Consider the following 20,374-nt stretch of genomic DNA (forward strand, 5'->3'; position numbering starts at 1 on the left):
CGGGCAAATTCCCACCACAAATTAGCATTCGCCACTTTGTCATTCTGTAATGCGGGGAGATAGAAATGCACTCGCTCCTGATTAATCACTAGGTATTTAGAAAACACAAAAACAATAGAACTACAAAAATTGCTCCCCAAATGCTCAGTTCCCTCTGAAATGTGGGCATCTTGTATCCAGAATAAAATTACCCAAATTTCTTCCAAATTTCAACTCAAATTTCATATAGCCAGTACGAAAAATGAGTCATCCCTAAAACCAATTACAAAAACCATGGGAAAACAAATAACAAAGTAAGAGATTAAGACATATTAAACACATAACAGGTTAGAACACAAAACACGAAGCCCAGGCTGTACTCCTCTTCTTTTAAAACTAAGTATGGAACTGCAAAAACTTAAGGAAAAAGCAGCTGGGTAGGACCCAACACATTCAGAGTCTCTTAAAGACAACGTCCACACACGCACACAAAAATAATCTGACACGTGGCCGCATCTCGCATTTCTCCACATTCAAATAATTCGTGCTCTATTTACAGGGTAGAGGGATTCAAATTGAATGAGGTGTAAATGTATTAACCACCCCCCCCCCCCGATTCCCACTGCAAGTGAACAATAACCTTTGCAAGGAACCCTGAATGGAAGGCGAGGAATCTGGTAGAAGACAAAAGGAGCCCTTATCTGCAGAGGACTTGAAGAATGACCCTTCCCCCTGAAAAGTCTCGCTTTCTTGGTCCTCCTGGCAGTATTTCCACTTTGCATAGAGGATGGGGGTAGGAACCCCTTTTACCTGCTCCTCTGGAACCCCAACTTTAAGCAACGGTACAAACATCTGTTTACGGGACATGCCCCATCTACCTATCTAACTTCTGTACCTGGCTACATGCATCCTCTTCTACGAACTCTAAACCTTGCATTAATTGAACCACTGTACTTACAGGATGACCAACAGCTGGTGTTATTAAATGCAACCCTACGCCTTTTATTCGAAATACTGCTGCTGTAACCACGTGCCCCACCATTCCAGAAGTTAATTCAATATCCTCTGGTGGGATACCACTATTGCAGTATGATTCTGTGATAAGAGACTGATGTAGAGCTTTAGTACCCTCCTCTACTGTGCTCCATTCCACTTGGGTTTTAAACTCCATTCAGTAAGAGAGGGATGCCCAAGTTTAACTGCTGCTGTTATCTGAACTCATAGTGATGCATTATGCTCAGGGGAAGCAAGCAGTGTTCTCAGGGCATTATTGACCATGTTTTGGGACGATAGGCTCCCTAAGGCACCCATCCCTCTATTAGATAGGCTCATTCTGGTACCTACTTCATCTCATAACCTCAATAACCACATGGCCAAAGACTCCCCAGCCTTTTGACTGTACCTATCCCCTAACCCCTCTGATTCCTTAGCAGTGTTACACCATTACACCATCCCCTGCACATTTCTGAGCCCACTTCCCCTCATCCACCTGAGAAGAAGCTGCTGCAGGCCAATGCCTCCCCCCCACTCCCCCATGGCAGGTATGGGAACGTATAACCACTGACCTGGTCCGTACAGTTTCAGACACATAAGGGAGAGAGTGATCATTTCGAGGATTAAACTGAGGGGTCCATTCTCTCTCCCTTATTTTCATCATCCAGCCAGATGTCGCCGTCTCCCAGCTCCACAGGAGGATCATTGCCCTGTCTCAATGTGCCTCGAACCTTAACGGGATCAGGTTCCCAATTGACCCTTCGAGCCGCCTCTAAATTCTGTACTTTCATTAGCCGACAGGTTATCTGTATATTCGTATCTTCTAACTTTGTCATTTTTAAATCTTTTTATTAATGTAATCTTCTACATCTGTAAAATACAGAGAATCAACAAATTAGTGTATATATATATATATATGTGTGTGTGTGTATATATATATATATATAATTATAATTAATAAAGCTGAAGAAAAAAAACATATATATGCTAATGAAAAAAAGAATTATAAAAGAAGAAGGGAAAAAGAGAACCCCAGCTAACTAAAAAAAAACCCACTAACTATAAAACAAAAAAAAACCCATTAGGAACCAACTCCCGGAGCGATACATCTTACAATCATTTATATATATGTATATATACACAAAAGAAAAAGAAAACAACAACCATCAAATCAACAGGAATTCTGCAGAGGCTGGAAATTCAAGCAACACACATCAAAGTTGCTGGTGAACGCAGCAGGCCAAGCAGCATCTATAGGAAGAGGCGCAGTCGACGTTTCAGGCCGAGACCCTTCGTCAGGACTAACTGAAGGAAGAGTTCAGTTCCTTCAGTTAGTCCTGACGAAGGGTCTCGGCCTGAAACGTCGACTGCGCCTCTTCCTATAGATGCTGCTTGGCCTGCTGCGTTCACCAGCAACTTTGATGTAACCATCAAATCACATTTATATAACATAAAATTGGAAGGAACTAACTTTGTAGCCCTACTCTGAGCCATCAATAGTGAATCACTCAGAATGATACAGCACTGACTGACATCTTCCAATTCATTCTCAAGACTCGTTATCTTTTTATACTGATGCCTTACAATTGCTGCAAACAGCCAGAAAGCATCTCGCTGGCTTTCTTTTCTTTTGGGCAAACCCAGTGATTTAAGATTTATTGAGAAAGTAAGGAGGCATGGGATCCAAGGAGACCTTGCTTTGTGGATCCAGAACTGGCTTGTCCACAGAAGGCAAAGAATGGTTGTTGACAGGTCATATTCCGCATGGAGGTCGGTGACCAGTGGTGTGCCTCAGGGATCTGATCTGGGATCCCTACTCTTCATGATTTTTATAAATGACCTGGATGAGGAAGTGGAGGGATGGGTTAGTAAATTTGCTGATGACACAAAGGTTGGGGGTGTTGTGGATAGTGTAGAGGACTATCAGAGGTTACAGCGGGACATTGATAGGATGCAAAACTGGGCTGAGAAGTGGCAGATGGAATTCAACCCAGATAAGTGTGAGGTGGTTCACTTTGGTAAGTCAAATATGATCACAGAATATAGTATTAATGGTAAGACTCTTGGCAGTGTGGAGGATCAGAGGGATCTTGGTGTCCGACTCCATTGGACACTCAAAGCAGCTGTGCAGGTTGATTCTGTGGTTAAGAAAGCATACAGTGCATTGGCCTTCATCAATCGTAGGATTGAGCTTAGGAGCCGAGAGGTAATGTTGCAGCTTTATAGGACCCTGGTCAGACTGGAGTACTGTGTTCAGTTTCTGGTCGCCTCACTACAGGGAGGATGTGGAAACCATTGAAAGGGTACAGAGGAGATTCACAAGGATGTTGCCTGGATTGGGGATCATGCCTTATGAGAATAAGTTGAGTGAACTCAGCCTTTTCTCCTTGGAGCGATGGAGGATGAGAGGTGACCTGATAGAGGTGTATAAGATGACGAGAGGCAATGATTGTGTGGACAGTCAGAGACTTTTTCCAAGGACTGAAATGGCTAACACAGCTTTAAGGTGCTTAGAAGTAGGTACAGAGGAGATGTCAGGGGTAAGTTTTTTATGCAGAGAGTGGTGAGTGTGTGGAATGGGCTGCCGGCAATGGTTGTGGAGGCAGATATGACAGCGTCTTTTAAGAGACTCCTGGATAGATACATGGAGCTTAGAAAAATAGAGGGTTATGGGTAACCGTAGGTAATTTGTAAGGTAAGGACATGTTCGGCACAGCATTGTGGGCCGAAGGTCCTGTATTGTGATGTAGGCTTTCTGTGTTTCTAAGTATAGAAACTGTGATGTCCCATTTTAACGCTGGCGATATCAAACTGGTCTGACCTATCTACTGGCATTCCACAACCCATCAGTAAATTAACGAGAGTTCCAAAGCCCTCACTACTATCTGCCCACCCTGGGACTCTGCATCTTTCAAATAGAGGGTCCCTTCTTTTAAATAACCTCTTGAAGAAATGCATTTCTGCTCAAAGCAGCGCCAAATGTAATGTTGAATCAGGTTCATTGGTCTGGCAAGTGATACAGAAAGCACTCTCTGCAAATAGGTATATTAATCATTTTTTACAAACAGTAAAAATCGACCAAATATTCATGTTCCCCAAGTTACAGGCACTACGAAGCCCAATACTCAATGGATATATGTACATTTAACAAATACTTAGTTAAGAGTGCACGCAGAGCATACCTTGAACAAAGGAAAAAGAAAGCAAGCCCCTTCCATGTGCTATTTCACTCAACCAGGATATTTGAAATTGGACACCAGGCAGTTATCCAATGGAAAAAACAGCTGCAGCTTCTAAACTAACCAATCACAACGGAAGCAACTTTCAACAATCAAATAAGGCATGCCCCCATAGGACAGTTGGGACCAATTTGTAGATGTCAGTGATTTGGATGATGGAATTGATGGCTTTGTTGTAAAAATTGCAGATGATATGAAGAGGTGTAGAAGCAAGTAGTTTTGAGGAAGTAGAGAGGCTAGAGAAGGACTTAGACAAATTAGGAGAATGGGTAAATAATACAGTGATAATAAACCTGATTCTGATTCTGGGTTGACTTTTCTAAATGGAGAGAAAATACAATAAACTGAGGTGCAATGGGACTTGGGAGTGCTTGTGCAAGATTCCCTCAAAGTTAATGTGCAGGTTGAGTCTGGTAAGGAAGATGAATGCAGTGTTAGCATTTGTTTCAAAAGGACTAGAATATAAAAGCAAGGATGTAATGTTAAGACGTTATAAAGCACTGGTGAGGCCTCATTTGGAGTATTGTGAGCAATTTTGGGCCCCTTAAAAAGGATGTGCTGAAAATAGGAAGGGTTCAAAGGAAGTTCACAAAAATAATTCCAGGATTGAATGACTTGTCTTATGCAGAGTGTTCTATGGCTCTGGGTTGTATTCAGTAGAATTCAGAAGAATGAGGGATGGTCTCATTGCAACCTATTGAATGGTGAAAGGCCTTGATAGAGAGGATGTGGAGAGGGTGTTTCCTTTGGTGGGAGAGTCTAAGACCAGAGGACACAGCCTCAGAATAGAGGGGCGTCCTTTTAGAACAGAGATGCGGAGGAATTTCTATAGCTAGAGGGTAGTGAATCTGTGGAACTCATTGCCACAGGCAGCTGTGGAAGCCATCTTTATGTATATTTAAGGCAGAGGTTGATTGATTCTTGATTGGCCAGGGCATAAAGGGGTACGGGGAGAAGGCAGGAGATTGGGGCAACTAGAGAAAATTGGAATACTCATGATGAAATGGCAGAGCAGACTTGATGGGTCAATTGGCCTAATTCTGCGCCTATAGTCTTATGGTCTATAATTTCCTTTCTTCCACCTTCCTCCCTTCTTGAAGAGTAGAGCGACATTTGCAATTTTCGATTCCTCCAGAACCATGACAAAATCAATTTATTCTTGAAAGATCATTACTAATGCCTCCACAACCACCTCTTTCCCAACCCTGGGTGTACGTCATCTGTCCAGGTGACTTATCTGTCTTTCAGTTTCCCAAGAACCTTCTCTCTAGTAATGACAACTTCACACACTTCTGACCCCTGACGCTGTTGAACTTCTGGTATACTGCTAGTGTCCACAGTGAAGATTGATGCAAGATACTTATTCAGTTCATACACCATTTCCTTGTTCTACATTACTACCTCTCTAGCATCATTTTCCAGGAGTTCGATATTTATGCTCGCTCCTCTTTTACACACTGTATAGCTGAAGAAACTTTTGGTATCCTCTTCAATATTATTGGGTAGATTAACTTTATATTTCATTTTTTCCTTCTTTATGACATTTTAGTAGCTTCCTGTTGATTTTTAAAAATTTTCCCAATCCTCTAACTCCCCACTAATTTTTGTTCTATTATCTCATACCTCTGTAATTCCCTTTACTCTACTGTAATACTGATACATCTGATTTTATCTTCTCCTTCCCAAATTGCAGAGTGAATTCTATCACATTATGATCACTGACCGCACCCCCCCCTCCCACAAAGGTTCCCTTACCTTCAGCTCTCTAATCAATTTTGGTTCATTGCACAACACCCAATCCAGGATAGCTGATCCTCTGGTGGAACTGCTCTGAAAAGCCATCTCATAGACATTCTAGAAAATCCCCCTTTTGGGATCCAACATGGACCTGAATTTTCCAAACTACCTGCCAGTTGAAATTCTGCATGACATTTGTAAAATGTCCATTTTACTACTTACTACTGCACCTTCCATGAAGTATTATTAATATTAATCTCTGTGCCACACCTCCAATAGATTGTTCCTCCAGGTTCCAGCATCTGCAGTCTCTCGTGTCTCCATTAAACACATGTGTTTTATTCTAACAGATTACATTGCCCTTTAACTCAACAAGTGCAACAGTTTTCCAAGCTAAAGGAGTTGGAATTGGGCAGGTCACCGTCTTCCTTGAAAACAGTACCAGGTGGGCTGATGGCATGTGGAAAATCTTAATTTACTTTCTGTGATAATTACTGTAGCATTTTTGAAAGTGATTTTGTTTTTGTGTGTATATGGTTCAACGTGAAGGGGGAGATATTCATGATTATAAATGAAGGTAACCGTGATTTTCATCTTTTTTGTGCTGTAGGTTGTATTAAAAAAAATGTTCTATGTAACTGTCTCTTCATTAGACCCACAGGCCTGAACTTGCCAAGTACAGGCAGCCCTTGTGGAAAGGTGGATCAAGTCAGTGAAATAGTTCTTTACAAAATTTGCAAATTGCTACCAAACTTTTTGGGATATGGAATAAGCATTTGCTCTTACAAAATCTCTGGGGCCAAAAAGTAAATAAATGGATTAATGATCATAATTGTATACTTGGCGTGTGCTCTTTGGGTTGGAAGGGTCTGTTACCATGCAGTACCTCAAAATAAATAACTAAAAATACTGTTTTCTGTGAATGCAAACCCCCTACTGTAATGCAAGGTTTGTCTTTATCATCATTTCTTCATAAAAACTATCTCTACTTTAATTCCCTTGCATTTTGATCCCAAGAAAAAGAGCAGCAAAAGCTAGATGCCTCTATGCTAAAATATTTCCTTTAAAGTCTAACCTACAATGTGTGAACACAGACATTTGTAGACACTGTTGTCTGTGCTTTGGGGATCTGACAACTTAAGTTACATGCCAGTGGAAATTCTGAGAAAATGAGTGAGAATTTTCTACAGAGCATGACCAGGGTGATCAGTCTGTTAAACGTTTAATAATTTAGGACTTGAGGTTAGGATGAGCCATAGAAGCTGAGATGTAGCTATTATCATTTAGAGAAAGAGAGCCTGTACATGAGTAAACAAAAAACATTTGAGATAAAAAGCAAGAAGCTGTAAGATTGAATTGATTCGTGTTCTACTATTGGCCCAAAGCAATGAAGGTGCAAAATGATTGAACAAAAGGAAGGAAGGTGGATAACTATCAGAGATGGGCAGCTTTTCTAAAAGCTAAGGTACAAGTTGGATAAGTTAGTACAAAGAGGTTTACACCAGCTGCTTACTTATGCTCATAGGTGATGGAGGGTGATAGTAGAGGGTTGTTTTTCAGACTGAAGCCCTGTGTCACAGAACTCATTGTTGGGTCCAGTCCTGTATGTGATTTATATCAATGAGGGTGTATTTGGCATGGTGAATGGCACTAAAATTAGTGGCATAGTGGACAGTGAAGAGGTTATGAATCTTGATTAACTGGGCCGTTGGGTCGATGAATAGCAGAGTTTAATTTGAAAAGGCAAACTAAGCCAGGACTTACCCAGTAAATGGTCGGGTCTTGGGGAGTGTTGTGAACCAATAGTATAGGTATATAGTTCCTTGAAAGTGGTGACAGATATTGACAGGGTGATGGACGTGATGTTTAGCACGCTTGCCTTTGGTCTGGGATGTAATGTTACAGTTATGGTCTTATGGTCGAATTGTGCAAGTCTTTGGTGAGTCCAGACAGAGGGGAGGAGCTTGAGGCTGAATACAAGAAACTGGAAGTAACACGAAAGCAAATTATTTTTATTTTATTAATTTTTTTTCTCTTCTAGATTATGTATTGCATTGAACTGCTGCTGCTAAGTTAACAAATTTTACATCACATGCCGGTGATAATAAACCTGATTCTAATTCTGACCTTGGTTTGGCACGGACTCATTGTGCTAAAGGGCTGGTTTCTATGCCATATTGCTTTATGACCACTCAGGCTTGTGGATGGCATTAAGCTGCAAAAGGTACAGAAAGATTCCCAAGGATTTTACCAGCACTTGAGGACTTGTGTTATAAGGAGAGGTTGGATAGGCTGGGACAGTTTCCTTTGGTGCGTAGGAGGCTGAGAAGTGATAATATAGAGGTTGTAAAATCATGAGAGACAGAGATGAGGTGGATAGTCACAATATTAATCCCTGAGTATGAAACATAAAAAGCTTCTTGCTTTTTATCTCAAATGTTTTTTGTTTACTAATGTACAGGCTCTCTTTCTCTAAATGATACTAGCTACATCTCAGCTTCTATGGCTCATCCTAACCTCAAGTCCTAAATCAGCAATGTTAATGTTAAAATACATTAGGACGGATAAGTCCCTGGGGCCCGACGGAATATTCCCCAGGCTGCTCCACGAGGCGAGGGAGGAGATTGCTGAGCCTCTGGCTGGGATCTTTATGTCCTCGTTGTCCACGGGAATGGTACCGGAGGATTAGAGGGAGGTGAATGTTGTCCCCTTGTTCAAAAAAGGTAGTAGGGATAGTCTGGGTAATTATAGACCAGTGAGCGTTATGTCTGTGGTGGGAAAGCTGTTGGAAAAGATTCTTAGAGATAGGATCTATGGGTATTTGGAGAATCATGGTCTGATCAGGGACAGTCAGCATGGCTTTGTGAAGGGCAGATCGTGTCTGACAAGCCTGATAGAGTTCTTTGAGGAGGTGACCAGGCATATAGATGAGGGTAGTGCAGTGGATGTGATCTATATGGATTTTAGTAAGGCATTTGACAAGGTTCCACATGGTAGGCTTATTCAGAAAGTCAGAAGGCATGGGATCCAGGGAAGTTTGGCCAAGTGGATTCAGAATTGACTTGCCTGCAGAAGGCAGAGGGTCATGGTGGAGGGAGTACATTCAGATTGGAGGATTGTGACTAGTGGTATCCCACAAGGATCTGTTCTGGGACCTCTACTTTTCGTGATTTTTACTAACGACCAGGATGTGGGGGTAGAAGGGTGGGTTGGCAAGTTTGCAGACGACACAAAGGTTGGTGGTGTTCTAGATAGTGTAGAGGATTGTTGAAGATTGCAGAGAGACATTGATAGGATGCAGAAGTGGGCTGAGAAGTGTCAGATGGAGTTCAACCCGGAGAAGTGTGAGGTGGTACACTTTGGAAGGACAAACTCCAAGGCGGAGTACAAAGTAAATGGCAAGATACTTGGTAGTGTGGAGGAGCAGAGGGATCTCGGGGTACAGGTCCACAGATCCCTGAAAGTTGCCTCACAGGTGGATAGGGTAGTTAAGAAAGCTTATGGGGTGTTAGCTTTCATAAGTCGAGGGATAGAGTTTAAGATTCGTGAGGTAATAATGCAGCTGTATAAAACTCTGGTTAGGCCACACTTGGAGTACCGTGTCCATTTCTGGTCGCCTCACTATAGGAAGGATGTGGAAGCATCGGAAAGGGTACAGAGGAGATCTACCAGGATGCTGCCTAGTTTAGAGAGTATGCATTATGATCAGAGATTAAGGGAGCTAGGGCTTTACTCTTTGGAGAGAAGGAGGATGAGAGGAGACATGCTAGAGGTGTACAAGATAATAAGAGGAATAGATAGAGTGGATAGCCAGCGTCTCTTCCCCAGGGCACCACTGCTCAATACAAGAGGACATGGCTTTAAGGTAAGGGGTGGGAAGTTCAAGGGGGATATTAGAGGAACGTATTTTACTCGGAGAGTAGTTGGTGCATGGAATGCACTGCCTGAGTCAGTGGTGGAGGCAGATACACTAGTGAAATTTAAGAGACTACTAGACAGGTATATGGAGGAATTTAAGGTGGGGGTTATATGGGAGACAGGGTTTGAGGGTCGGCACAACATTGTGGGCCGAAGGGCCTGTACTGTGCTGTACTATTCTATGTTCTATGTTCTAAACTATTGTTAAAATAAGGTGACGTTGAAATAAGGTGACATCAATAAGATATAAAAGGGATTTGAAGCCAACTTTTTCCACAGTGTGGAATGAATATATGGAATAAGCTTTTAGAGCAGGGGTTCCCAACCATTCTTATGCAATGGACCAATACTATTACTGTACTGGCTTGGGTATTGGTCATTTGTCTTATGGTCTTATTAAGCAAGGGGTCTGTGGACCCCACATTGGGAACCCAGTTTTAGAGGAAGCTGTAGCAGCAGTTACAATAACAATGTTTAAAAGACATTAAAGGACAGGTACATGGATGGAAAAGGTTTAATAGGATATGAGCCAAGTGCAGGCAAATCAGTTTATGTCTCTAATAAATAAAGAGACTTGTTTAGAAAGTGTATATTGGCTCCGTAGGATGTAGATGAAACTAAATAAATGTGTTGGCAGAGATCTCCAGTTGAGAATTGTACAGAAGTTGTTAATTTTGCAATGAAAAGGTTCCCTGAAAACAGTTTCCAGAGAGGGTCTTGGCCTGAAATGTCAAGTGTCTATTCATTTCCGTAGATGCTGCCTGACCTGTGGAGTTGCTCTAACATTTTGTGTTGTTACCATGTTTTCACAGAATCTGCAGAGCCTTTTGTGTCCCTGACATAATGGGACATTTACAAGGGGTAGAGTCATAAAATGTTCAGTATTAGTCATGGGAGGTTTCATTCTGTTGGCCAGAAATCAAAGCTGAGCATTTCTTGTGATGTTGAGGATCATTTTCCTGTTTATTCTGGTAAAGCAGCCAGGTTCATTGTATGTATCAAGATATTTCCATTTTGCATGGATGCATTCATATTTAGCCGAAAGAATGACATGTAACCCTAAAGGCTTATTTCAGCTGATGGTTTTGCCCTTGTGCTTAATTTAATCCTTGATCTGTTTGGAACAACAACAGTTTGCATTACACAGTGAAACGTCCCAGGTGTTTCACTGGAGCAGTAACTCTGAATATGACGCTGGGCCATGTAGATGGACATTGGGACAGGAATCAAAAGCCATTCCCTAGAGGTAGTCTTGAAGGAGCAGGTACAGAAGAGGGGAATTCTAAGCTGTAGCCCAATTTCTTTGAATGTTTACTTTCAACCTTTGAGTTTCTTGGACCCTGGGAGAAAAAGAGGTAAGGCGTTGGAGCATGTTGTAGAACAGAGACTTAAGAGTACAGGTGTACTGCGCCTGATGAGGCATTGTAACATCAACTAGACTGTCGGGCAAACTCCATTCAGCAATGACATGAGAGTCAGGATGTAGCCTCCTAGCTCCTTGATTTTATTGCAGACTCAATGGCATGACATAGTGAATAAGGAGTGAAAAAGCAATTCCTTCTGCTGGGGAAGCAACAGGATGGCTTTAGATTGAAACTGCTTTAGCTCATAATTTAAACCTCTTGTACTTTTGTACTTACTATTTCCTGACTGCACATGAAGTCAGATCAGAAAATGCTCATTTCAAAATAAAATCTGAATGTGCTTAATTACATAGAAAAAGAACAAACATAAATGAATTGCCCAAAGAACATGTATATATTTCCTTCAAAGTGACGTCACAAGTAGACTTGATAGTGAAGAAAGCATTTAGTATGCTTGCCTTTATCAGTCAGAACACTGAGGATATGTGTATAGATGTCATGTTATAGCCATATAAGACCTCATTCAGAGTACATTGCACAGTTGTGGTTGCCCTGCTATAAAAAGGAAGTCATTTAACTGGATATGGTGCAATAAAAAATTTAAAAGAATGTTACTGAGGCTGGAGGGCTTGGGTTAGAAGAAGAGGCTGGATGGTGTTTATTCCCTAGAGCATTGGAGGTTGAGAAATTTTAGAGCTATACTAAATCATGAGCGTCATAGATAAAATGAATAGCCACTTTTTCCCCCCAGGTAAGGGGAGTTCAAAGCCAGAGGGCATAGGTTAAAAATGAGAGGGGAAAGATTTAGAAAGGACCTGCTCAACAGAGGGTGCTGTTTATGGAGTGAGTTGCCAGAGGAAAGGGTGGAGATATTTACAGTGTGACGACAAACCAAGTTATCAGACGATTAATGCTAATGAGAGAGATAAGGGAGACAAATGGCGAAACGTTCAAAATGTTAGTGAGAGAGGAGAGAGATAACGGAAAAGAAACACAATTCAGAATATTAACAGACCGGTTGCTTTGAACCTGAACTGTTTGAAGTTTGATGGACAGGCGATACCCCAGCAGGGGGATAAAAAGAACAGGTTCGCTAAGGCATGACACACACCACGAGATCACGAGATAACGAGACCCCTGGAAAGAGCGGTGTGCCCCCACAAGTGGTGGGAGTTTGGAGGTTTGGTTCGTGGGAACCGACCATAGGCTCACAAGGTGTAAAGGTACGATCGCTGGGAACCTGGTGTGTGTGTCCGCCCTTGCCTGGGTGCCGGGTTCACCGTGGAAGAACGGTCGTATTTGGAAAAGAGGGGTCACAGTCGGTGACCACAGCGGGATAGATGACATAAAAGGGTCCGCCTGAAACGACCTGTGAACATCAAAGATCTGCCTGAATCCTATTTGCATCCATCTCTCTCTCCCTCCCTCCCTCCCTCTCTCTCCCCCCCCCAACGGCACAACAGCAATTACTGCGAACTGCACTAAGCTGAACTGAACTCTGCATCACTTAACACTGATAATTTTACCCCTAGACTGCGATAGAGCTTGGTTGATTCCTGTTACCCTAGTTCTGTGTACATGTGTGTTTTATCATTGCTAACCTGTTGCATTTATATCCTTACGATTAGAGTACTGTGTTACTTATTTCTTTAATAAAACTTTATTAGTTTCTAGTAAACCAGACTCCAACTAGTGGTCCATTTCTGCTGGCTTGGCGACCCAGTTACGGGGTATGTAACAACAGTTAGACCATTTTTAAAACTTTGGACAGATAAAGAGTTCTGAGGAATATGGACCAAATGCAGCAAATGAGACTAGCTCAGTTAGGCAACTTGGTCAACATGGACAAGTGAGGCCTCACGGAGTATTGTAAGCAGTTTTGGGCCCCTGTGTGCCCAACTGGATGTGCTGAAACAGGAGAGGTTTCAAAGGAGGATCAAAAAATGATTCCAGGATTGAATGGCTTGTCATATGAAGAGCGTTTGATGGTTTAGGGCCTATACTAACTGGAATTCAGTAGAATGACGGCTAACCCAATGGTGATAAAGCCTTGACAGATTGGATGTTTCCTGTGATGGGGGAGTCTAAGACCAGAGGACATAGCCTCAGAATAGAGAGGCGTCCTTTTAGAACAGAGGTGAAAAGGAATTTCTTCAGTCAGAGAGTGGTGAATTTGTGGAATTCTTTGCTATAGGCAATTGTGCGGGCCGAGTCTTTATATGTATATTTAAGGCGGAGGTTGATAGATTCTTGATTGGTCAGGGCATGAAGGGATGCGGGGACAAAGCAAGCGATTGGAGCTGAGAGCAAAATTGGATCAGCCATGATGAAATGGTGGAGGAGGCTTGATGGGTCAAATGGCTAAATTCTGCTCCTATATCTTATGGTCTTATGGACAAATTGGGCCAATGGGCCTGTTTCCATGCTGACTATTAAGGGTCTTTACTTTGCCCCAATGTTGGCAAATGTGTTTGGAACATGATTTTGGAATTCCCCCCCTAAGCCCATCTATTTCTTGAAGGTCCTCCTCAAAAGTTCATCCCTCTTACCAAACTTTTCATCATCCTCCCCAATGTTTCCACTGAATATTTATTCTGTTATGTGTTATTTACTTGTGCTGAATATATCCTGTTTATAATATAAATCTGCTTTTGTAGAAATCTGGCAAGAATTAATTTTCTGGTAATGCAGAGCAGTGCTCTGTACCTCCTAAGTGAAGTGATCGGCTGGATTTACTTCTTGGCTTGGTCTATTTCATTCTACCCTCAAGTGATTGAAAATTGGAGGCGTAAAAGGTAAGCCTTGCATGCTGATAACTTTCATTACATCGGAGCTCTTTTAGGTTTCAAGGAATTTAAGCAATTGCTGAATTCTGCAAAATTCTGTTCCTGCTGTTGGAAGTTGATGGTTATCCAACAGCTGTCCATCCCTCTCTCTAGGCATCCTCTTTCTCTTGATATACAGTACTGTGCAAAGTCGTAGACTGATATACATTGTATAGCTAGGGTGCCTAAGACTTTTGCCCAGTACTGTAATAATTTTATGTTTTGCATTGTACTGCTGTCACACAAAAAAAATGACATATTTGAGTGATGATAAACCTAATTCTAGTCTGTGTCTCTGCTGAGGCTGTGAATGGGATGGGGGTAGGGAGGAAGGGATCATGGTTGGGAAAAGAGAAAGGGAGAGGGAAGTGCTGCAGAGACATTCTGCAATGATCAATAAATCAAATTACCTTTCCTGGGGTCTCAGGCCTGGGTATGTCTGTACCAGCACCACCCCTACCCCGGCATTCCTTCTCTCCCACCCCTACCCCGGCATTCCTTCTCTCCCACCTGTCCACATCCCTCCTGTAGCACTCCACCCTCGCCATTCCCAACATTCTTTGTTTCTGGCCAGGCAGCATCTCTAGGAAGAGTTATATAGTCGACATTTCGGGCCGAGACCCTTTGTCCAACATCAACTGTGCCTCTTCCTAGAGATGCTGCCTGGCCTGCTGCGTTCACCAGCAACTTTGATAGGTGTTGCTTGAATTTCCAGCATTTGCAGAATTCCTCGTGTTTGCATTCTTTGTTTCTGCCAGATTTACAAACTCCCTCTCCAGTCCACGTTGTCAAATACAGTATAGGCACACTAGCTATGTATATGTGCCTAAGGCTTTTGCCCAGTATTATTTGTATAGGATCCCTTAGGAGTCTCTTAATTCGGCCTGATTTTAAAAGAGATGAGTTAACTGTGATGGCTCGGTGTCTGCTCAGTTGTCGATCATTAATAATTAAGGTATCAGCACTGAGCTTTGCCTAGAGTTTCTCTTGGATAAGGAATATTCATTATACATATCCCGAACAGAATAGTACCATGTCCTTATTGACCGTCTGTGTTAATCCCATTTACCAATGCCTTCAATGCACCAGTGATACAAGTGTGAATTTAGATATTAAAATGTTGTGAGAGACTGCTTTCACAGATCTCTCAGGTAGTGTATTCTGCATGCCAGTTACCCTGTGGATGATAAATTCTTCCTTCATTGCCTCTAAACCTTGCCGTAAACCTGTAGTGGAAGGGTTTTCATCCTGTAGTCTGAATGTAAGGTTCTAATCTTTATTCCAGTGTTACATTCTAGTTTGTGTTGGAATAGGTGGATGGGTCAAATGAAAGTAGGGAGGGAGATGAAGATGGGAGGGAGAGCTACAGATTCTGGGGAAGATGATCCCTGTAGAAGCTGGAGAAGTTGCATCTGAACAGGAACAGTTTGAAGATCCTTGGGGGAGGTTTTCTTGTATTGTCGGGGAAAGACTTGGAAAGAATACCTAGGTTGCTGCCCAGAATAGTGTTTTAGCAATGAGGAGAGTCTGAATAGAAGAGCGTAGTACAATAGTAGGAAACTTTTGCCCAATCGTAGAGTGTCAAAGATTAACATTTATGGTTTAGGGAGAGGCTTTGAGTTTTAGAGATCAGAGGAAGAGATTTTTTTCACTCAGAGGGTGATTGGAATCTCACAACCTGCCTGAGCAGGTGGTGGAGGCAGATATTGTCACAATATTTAAGCACTATCTTGAGTCTAGGGGTGGTGTACTTGTGGCTCATAGGTTCAAAAAGTGACAAAGGTTTTGTTGACATGTGGGATACAGTGCTATCCTTCGATTCTTTGCACCCCAACCGTAATAAAAAGTTATCTTTACTGCTAAGCCGGAGATTGCTGAGTGAGTTGGAGACAGTTCCTTGTGTACTTTATGTGTCAGATTTAAAAAGTGAGCAGCACTTGTCAGGATGTGTACTGAGCGAGAGGTTACTTGGGTTATTATTAACTTAGCAAGGTCCAATAAAAAGAAGTGAGGTTTAAGTGGAACGGCCATTGTGGGAGTGGGCCAGTGTTAGAATGGTCAGCCTTTGGTAAGGACAGGCAGAGGCTAAGGTTGCTGATTCATTTGGAATCATTTAGTTAATTGTAGAACTTAAGCTTAAGATGTTTGAATCAAAGGGATAACAACTGTGGGCAGGATGATAGTTCGGCAGTGGGTTTCAGGGAACCTGACAGTCTCCCTGATGTCTACATCTGCAGGAAGTGCAGCCAACTTCAGCTCCTGACTGACCAGGCCAAGGAGCTGGAGCTGGATCAGGACCATCTGGGAGGCTGAAAACCTCACAGATGAGACTTTACTGAGGTGATCACACCCAGCGTGCAGGCTTTGGAAACGTGACCACCAGGAGAAGTAAAAGGAGTAAGGAGTTAGTGCAGGGTTCCCTTGTGATCCTTCCCCTTAAAACAAGTATACCCCTTTAGATACTGCTTGGGGTGGGGAAGAGGAATGACCTTTCAGGGCACAAAGGCAGCAGAGAGGTTGGGGACACTGTGGCCGGCTTTAAGGCTCAGCAGCGAAGGGTAAATTCAGATAAAATAATCGTAATAGGAGACTCAATAGTTAATGGGACAGACAGGAGATTCTGTGGCTGCAAGAGATGCCAGGATGGTGTGTCGCCTCCCAGGTGCAAGGGTCAGGGATCCCTCAGAGTGGTTGCGTAAGACTCTCAAGAGGAAGAATGAGCAGCCAGAGGTCACGGTGCACATAGGCTCCAGTGATATAGGTGGAAAGGGAGAGGGGTCCTGTGCATTGAGTATAGGGAGTTAGTGAAGAGGCGGAACTACAGGATCTCCAAGGTAGTCATCTCGGGATTCCTTCCAGTGCTGATGAAGCTGCACTTGAAGAACTGTGTTCAGTTTTATAGGAAAGATGTTATTAAACTGCAAAGAGTGCATAAAAGATTTACAAGGGTGTCATTAGGACCTGAGGAACTGAGTTGAAAGAAGATGCTGGACAGGCTAGAACTTCATTCCTTGGAGTGTTAAGATTCTGATAGGTGATCTGAGCAGTATACAAAATCATGAGGGCCATAGACGTCTGAAGGTGCGCAACATTTTTCCCAGGGTTAGACAACAGACAATAGGTGCAGGAGTAGGCCATTTGGCCTTTCGAGCCAGCACCGCCATTCACTGTTATCATGGCTGATCATCCACAATCAGTATCCAGTTCCTGCCTTCTCCCATAACCTTTGATTCCGCTATCTTTAAGAGCTCTATCCATCTCTTTCTTGAAAACATCCAGAGACTTGGCCTCCACAGCCTTCTGGGGCAGAGCATTCCATATATCCACCACTCTCTGGGTGAAAAAGTTTTTCTTCAACTCTGTTCTAAATGGCCTATCCCTTATTCTTAAACTGTGGCCTCTGGTTCTGGACTCACCCATCAGCGGGAACATGCTTGCTGCCTCCAGCGTGTCCAATCCCTTAATAATCTTATATGTTTCAATCAGATCCCCTCTCATCCTTCTAAATTCCAGTGTATACAAGCCCAGTCGCTCCATTTTTTCAACATATGACAGTCCCGCCATCCCGGGAATTAACCTTGTGAACCTACGCTGCACTCCCTCAATAGCAAGAATGTCCTTCCTCAAATTTGGAGACCAAAACTGCACACAATACTCCAGGTGTGGTCTCACCAGGGCCTTGTACAGCTGCAGAAGGACCTCTTTGCTCCTATACTCAATTCCCCTTGTTATGAAGGCCAGCATGCCATTAACTTTCTTCACTGCCTGCTGTACCTGCATGCTTGCTTTCAGCGACTGATGTACAAGAACACCTAGATCTCGTTGTACTTCCCCTTTTCCTAACTTGACTCCATTTAGATAATAATTTGCCTTCCTGTTCTTACCACCAAAGTGGATAACCTCACATTTATCCACATTAAACTGTATCTGCCATGCATCTGCCCACTCACCCAGCCTGCCCAAGTCACCCTGCATTCTCATAACATCCTCCTCACATTTCACATTGTGTCATCTGCAAATTTGCTAATGTTACTTTTAATCCCTTCATCTGAATCATTAATGTATATTGTAAACAGCTGCGGTCCCAGCACTGAACCCTGCGGTACCCCACTGGTCACCGCCTGCCATTCTGAAAGGGACCCGTTAATCGCTACTCTTTGTTTCCTGTCAGCCAGCCAATTTTCAATCCATGTCAGTACTCTGCCCCCAATATCATGTGTCCTAATTTTGCCCACTAATCTCCTATGTGGGACTTTATCAAAGGCTTTCTGAAAGTCCAGGTACACTACATCCACTGGCTCTCCCTTGTCCATTTCCATAGTTACATCCTTAAAAAATTCCAGAAGATTAGTCAAGCACGATTTCCCCTTCGTAAATCCATGCTGACTCGGACCTATCCTGTTACTGCTATCCAGATGTGTCGTAATTTCATCTTTTATAATTGACTCCAGCATCTCCCGCACCACTGACGTCAGGCTAACCGGTCTATAATTCCCTGTTTTCTCTCTCCCTCCTTTCTTGAAAAGTGGGACAACATTAGCCACCCTCCAATCCACAGGAACTGATCCTGAATCTATAGAACATTGGAAAATTATTACCAATGCATCCACGATTTCTAAAGCCACCTCCTTAAGTACCTTGGGATGCAGGCCATCAGGTCCCGGGGACTTATCAGCCTTCAGACCCAACAGTCTATTCAACACCATTTCCTGCCTAATATAAATTTCCTTCAGTTCATCCATTACCCTAGGTCTTTTGGCCACTATTATATCTGGGAGATTGTTTGTGTCTTCCCCAGGGAAGACAGATCCAAAGTACCTTTTTAACTCGTCTACCATTTCCTTGTTCCCCATAATAAATTCACCCTTTTCTGTCTTCACGGGCCCAATTTTGGTCTTAACTATTTTTTCCCTTTTCACATAGCTAAAGAAGCTTTTACTATCCTCCTTTATATTCTTGGCTAGTTTACCTTCGTACCTCATTTTCTCTCCACGTATTTTTTTTAGTTATCTTCTATTGCTCTTTAAAAGTTTTCCAATCCTCTGGCTTCCCACTCATCTTTGCTATGTTATACTTCTTCTCTTTTATCTTTATACTGTCCTTTGCTTCCCTTGTCAGCCACGGCCTCCCCTTACTCCCCTTAGGATCTTTCTTCCTCTTTGGAATGAACTGATCCTGCATCTTCTGCATTATTCCCAGAAATACCTGCCATTGTTGTTCCACTGTCATCCCTGCTAGGGTATTGTTCCATTGAACTTTGGCCGGCTCCTCCCTCATAGTTCCATAGTTCCCTTTGTTCAGCTGTAATACTGACACTTCCAATTGGGGAATCAAGTACAGGAGAGCATAGGTGAGAGATGAAAGATTTAATAAAATTTTCAGGAGCATCTTTTTTTTTTAACATTAAAGGTACTATGAAGAGAATGAGCCGCCACAGGAAGTGGTTGAGGCTAGTACTATAGCAACTTTTCAGAGAAGGCTGGACAGGTGCATGAAAAGGAAATGTTTAGCAGATTATGGCCAAATGCTGGCAAATAAGACTAGCTTGGATAGGCTTCTTGGTTGGCATGGATGAGTCTGGCTGGAGGGCCTGTGTCCGTGCTGTATGATTGTTGTACACTGTGAACCAAGTGTACGAGGCTACAGACTGTGAAGGGATTAGTGTGATAAGTACTTGGACATGGTGAGCTGAAGAGCCTGTAGTTGTGCTGTGTAACTCAGATTTGGAAGTGTGCCTACAAAATGAATTGTGTGGCGGATTTGCAAATTCAATGTAAGCAGATGGGTTTATAATCATTGAGGTGCTACTGCATGATGCCTTTCTTCTCTCTTTCAGTGTGGTTGGACTGAATTTTGATTTTCTGGCACTAAATCTGACTGGTCATATCGCATATGGAATGTTTAATGTTGGTCTCTTCTGGATTCCAGATATTAAGGTAATATTCAGTTCCACATATTACTGAAATACACATTTTCATTCTCTTCAAGTGCTAAAAACTTGCAGGTTTTTCTAATTAAATCCTTTGGGAAGGTATAAAGTACATGGTTACATCACGCAAAGGAACAGCATTTCATCCTAACAAAAAATGCGTTAATATTGGTTTAAAAATATCAGTAAACTATTCTTTGCCTATTGCATCATCAAATCATACAACTCAAAACACTCAACTTGTTGTACAAGCTCTTTAGAAGAGCTGTCCTATTAATCCTAACACACTACTTTATCGTGCACCCTACAAATATTTAACAAATTGAAAAGTAATGCTGAGTCTTGTTTCACACAAAATGTTGGGAGGGACTCAACAAGTCAGGTAGTATT

The 20,374-nt window shown here is 42.4% G+C and overlaps 1 protein-coding gene across 4 annotated transcripts in view; it reads left to right on the plus strand.

The window, feature by feature from the left end:
• LOC134337621 (cystinosin-like) overlaps nucleotides 1-20,374 on the plus strand; it is a 170,638-nt gene that overhangs the window by 120,780 nt on the left and 29,484 nt on the right. For all 4 annotated transcript variants that reach the window (XM_063032799.1, XM_063032797.1, XM_063032800.1 and 1 more), the window contains 3 exons: nucleotides 6,299-6,393; nucleotides 13,888-14,025; nucleotides 19,892-19,991. In XM_063032799.1, the coding sequence (XP_062888869.1) occupies nucleotides 6,299-6,393; nucleotides 13,888-14,025; nucleotides 19,892-19,991 (333 nt within the window). The remainder of the gene's footprint in view (nucleotides 1-6,298; nucleotides 6,394-13,887; nucleotides 14,026-19,891; nucleotides 19,992-20,374) is intronic.

This window comes from Mobula hypostoma, chromosome 24, assembly GCF_963921235.1.
Source record: "Mobula hypostoma chromosome 24, sMobHyp1.1, whole genome shotgun sequence".
NCBI lineage: Eukaryota > Metazoa > Chordata > Chondrichthyes > Myliobatiformes > Myliobatidae > Mobula > Mobula hypostoma.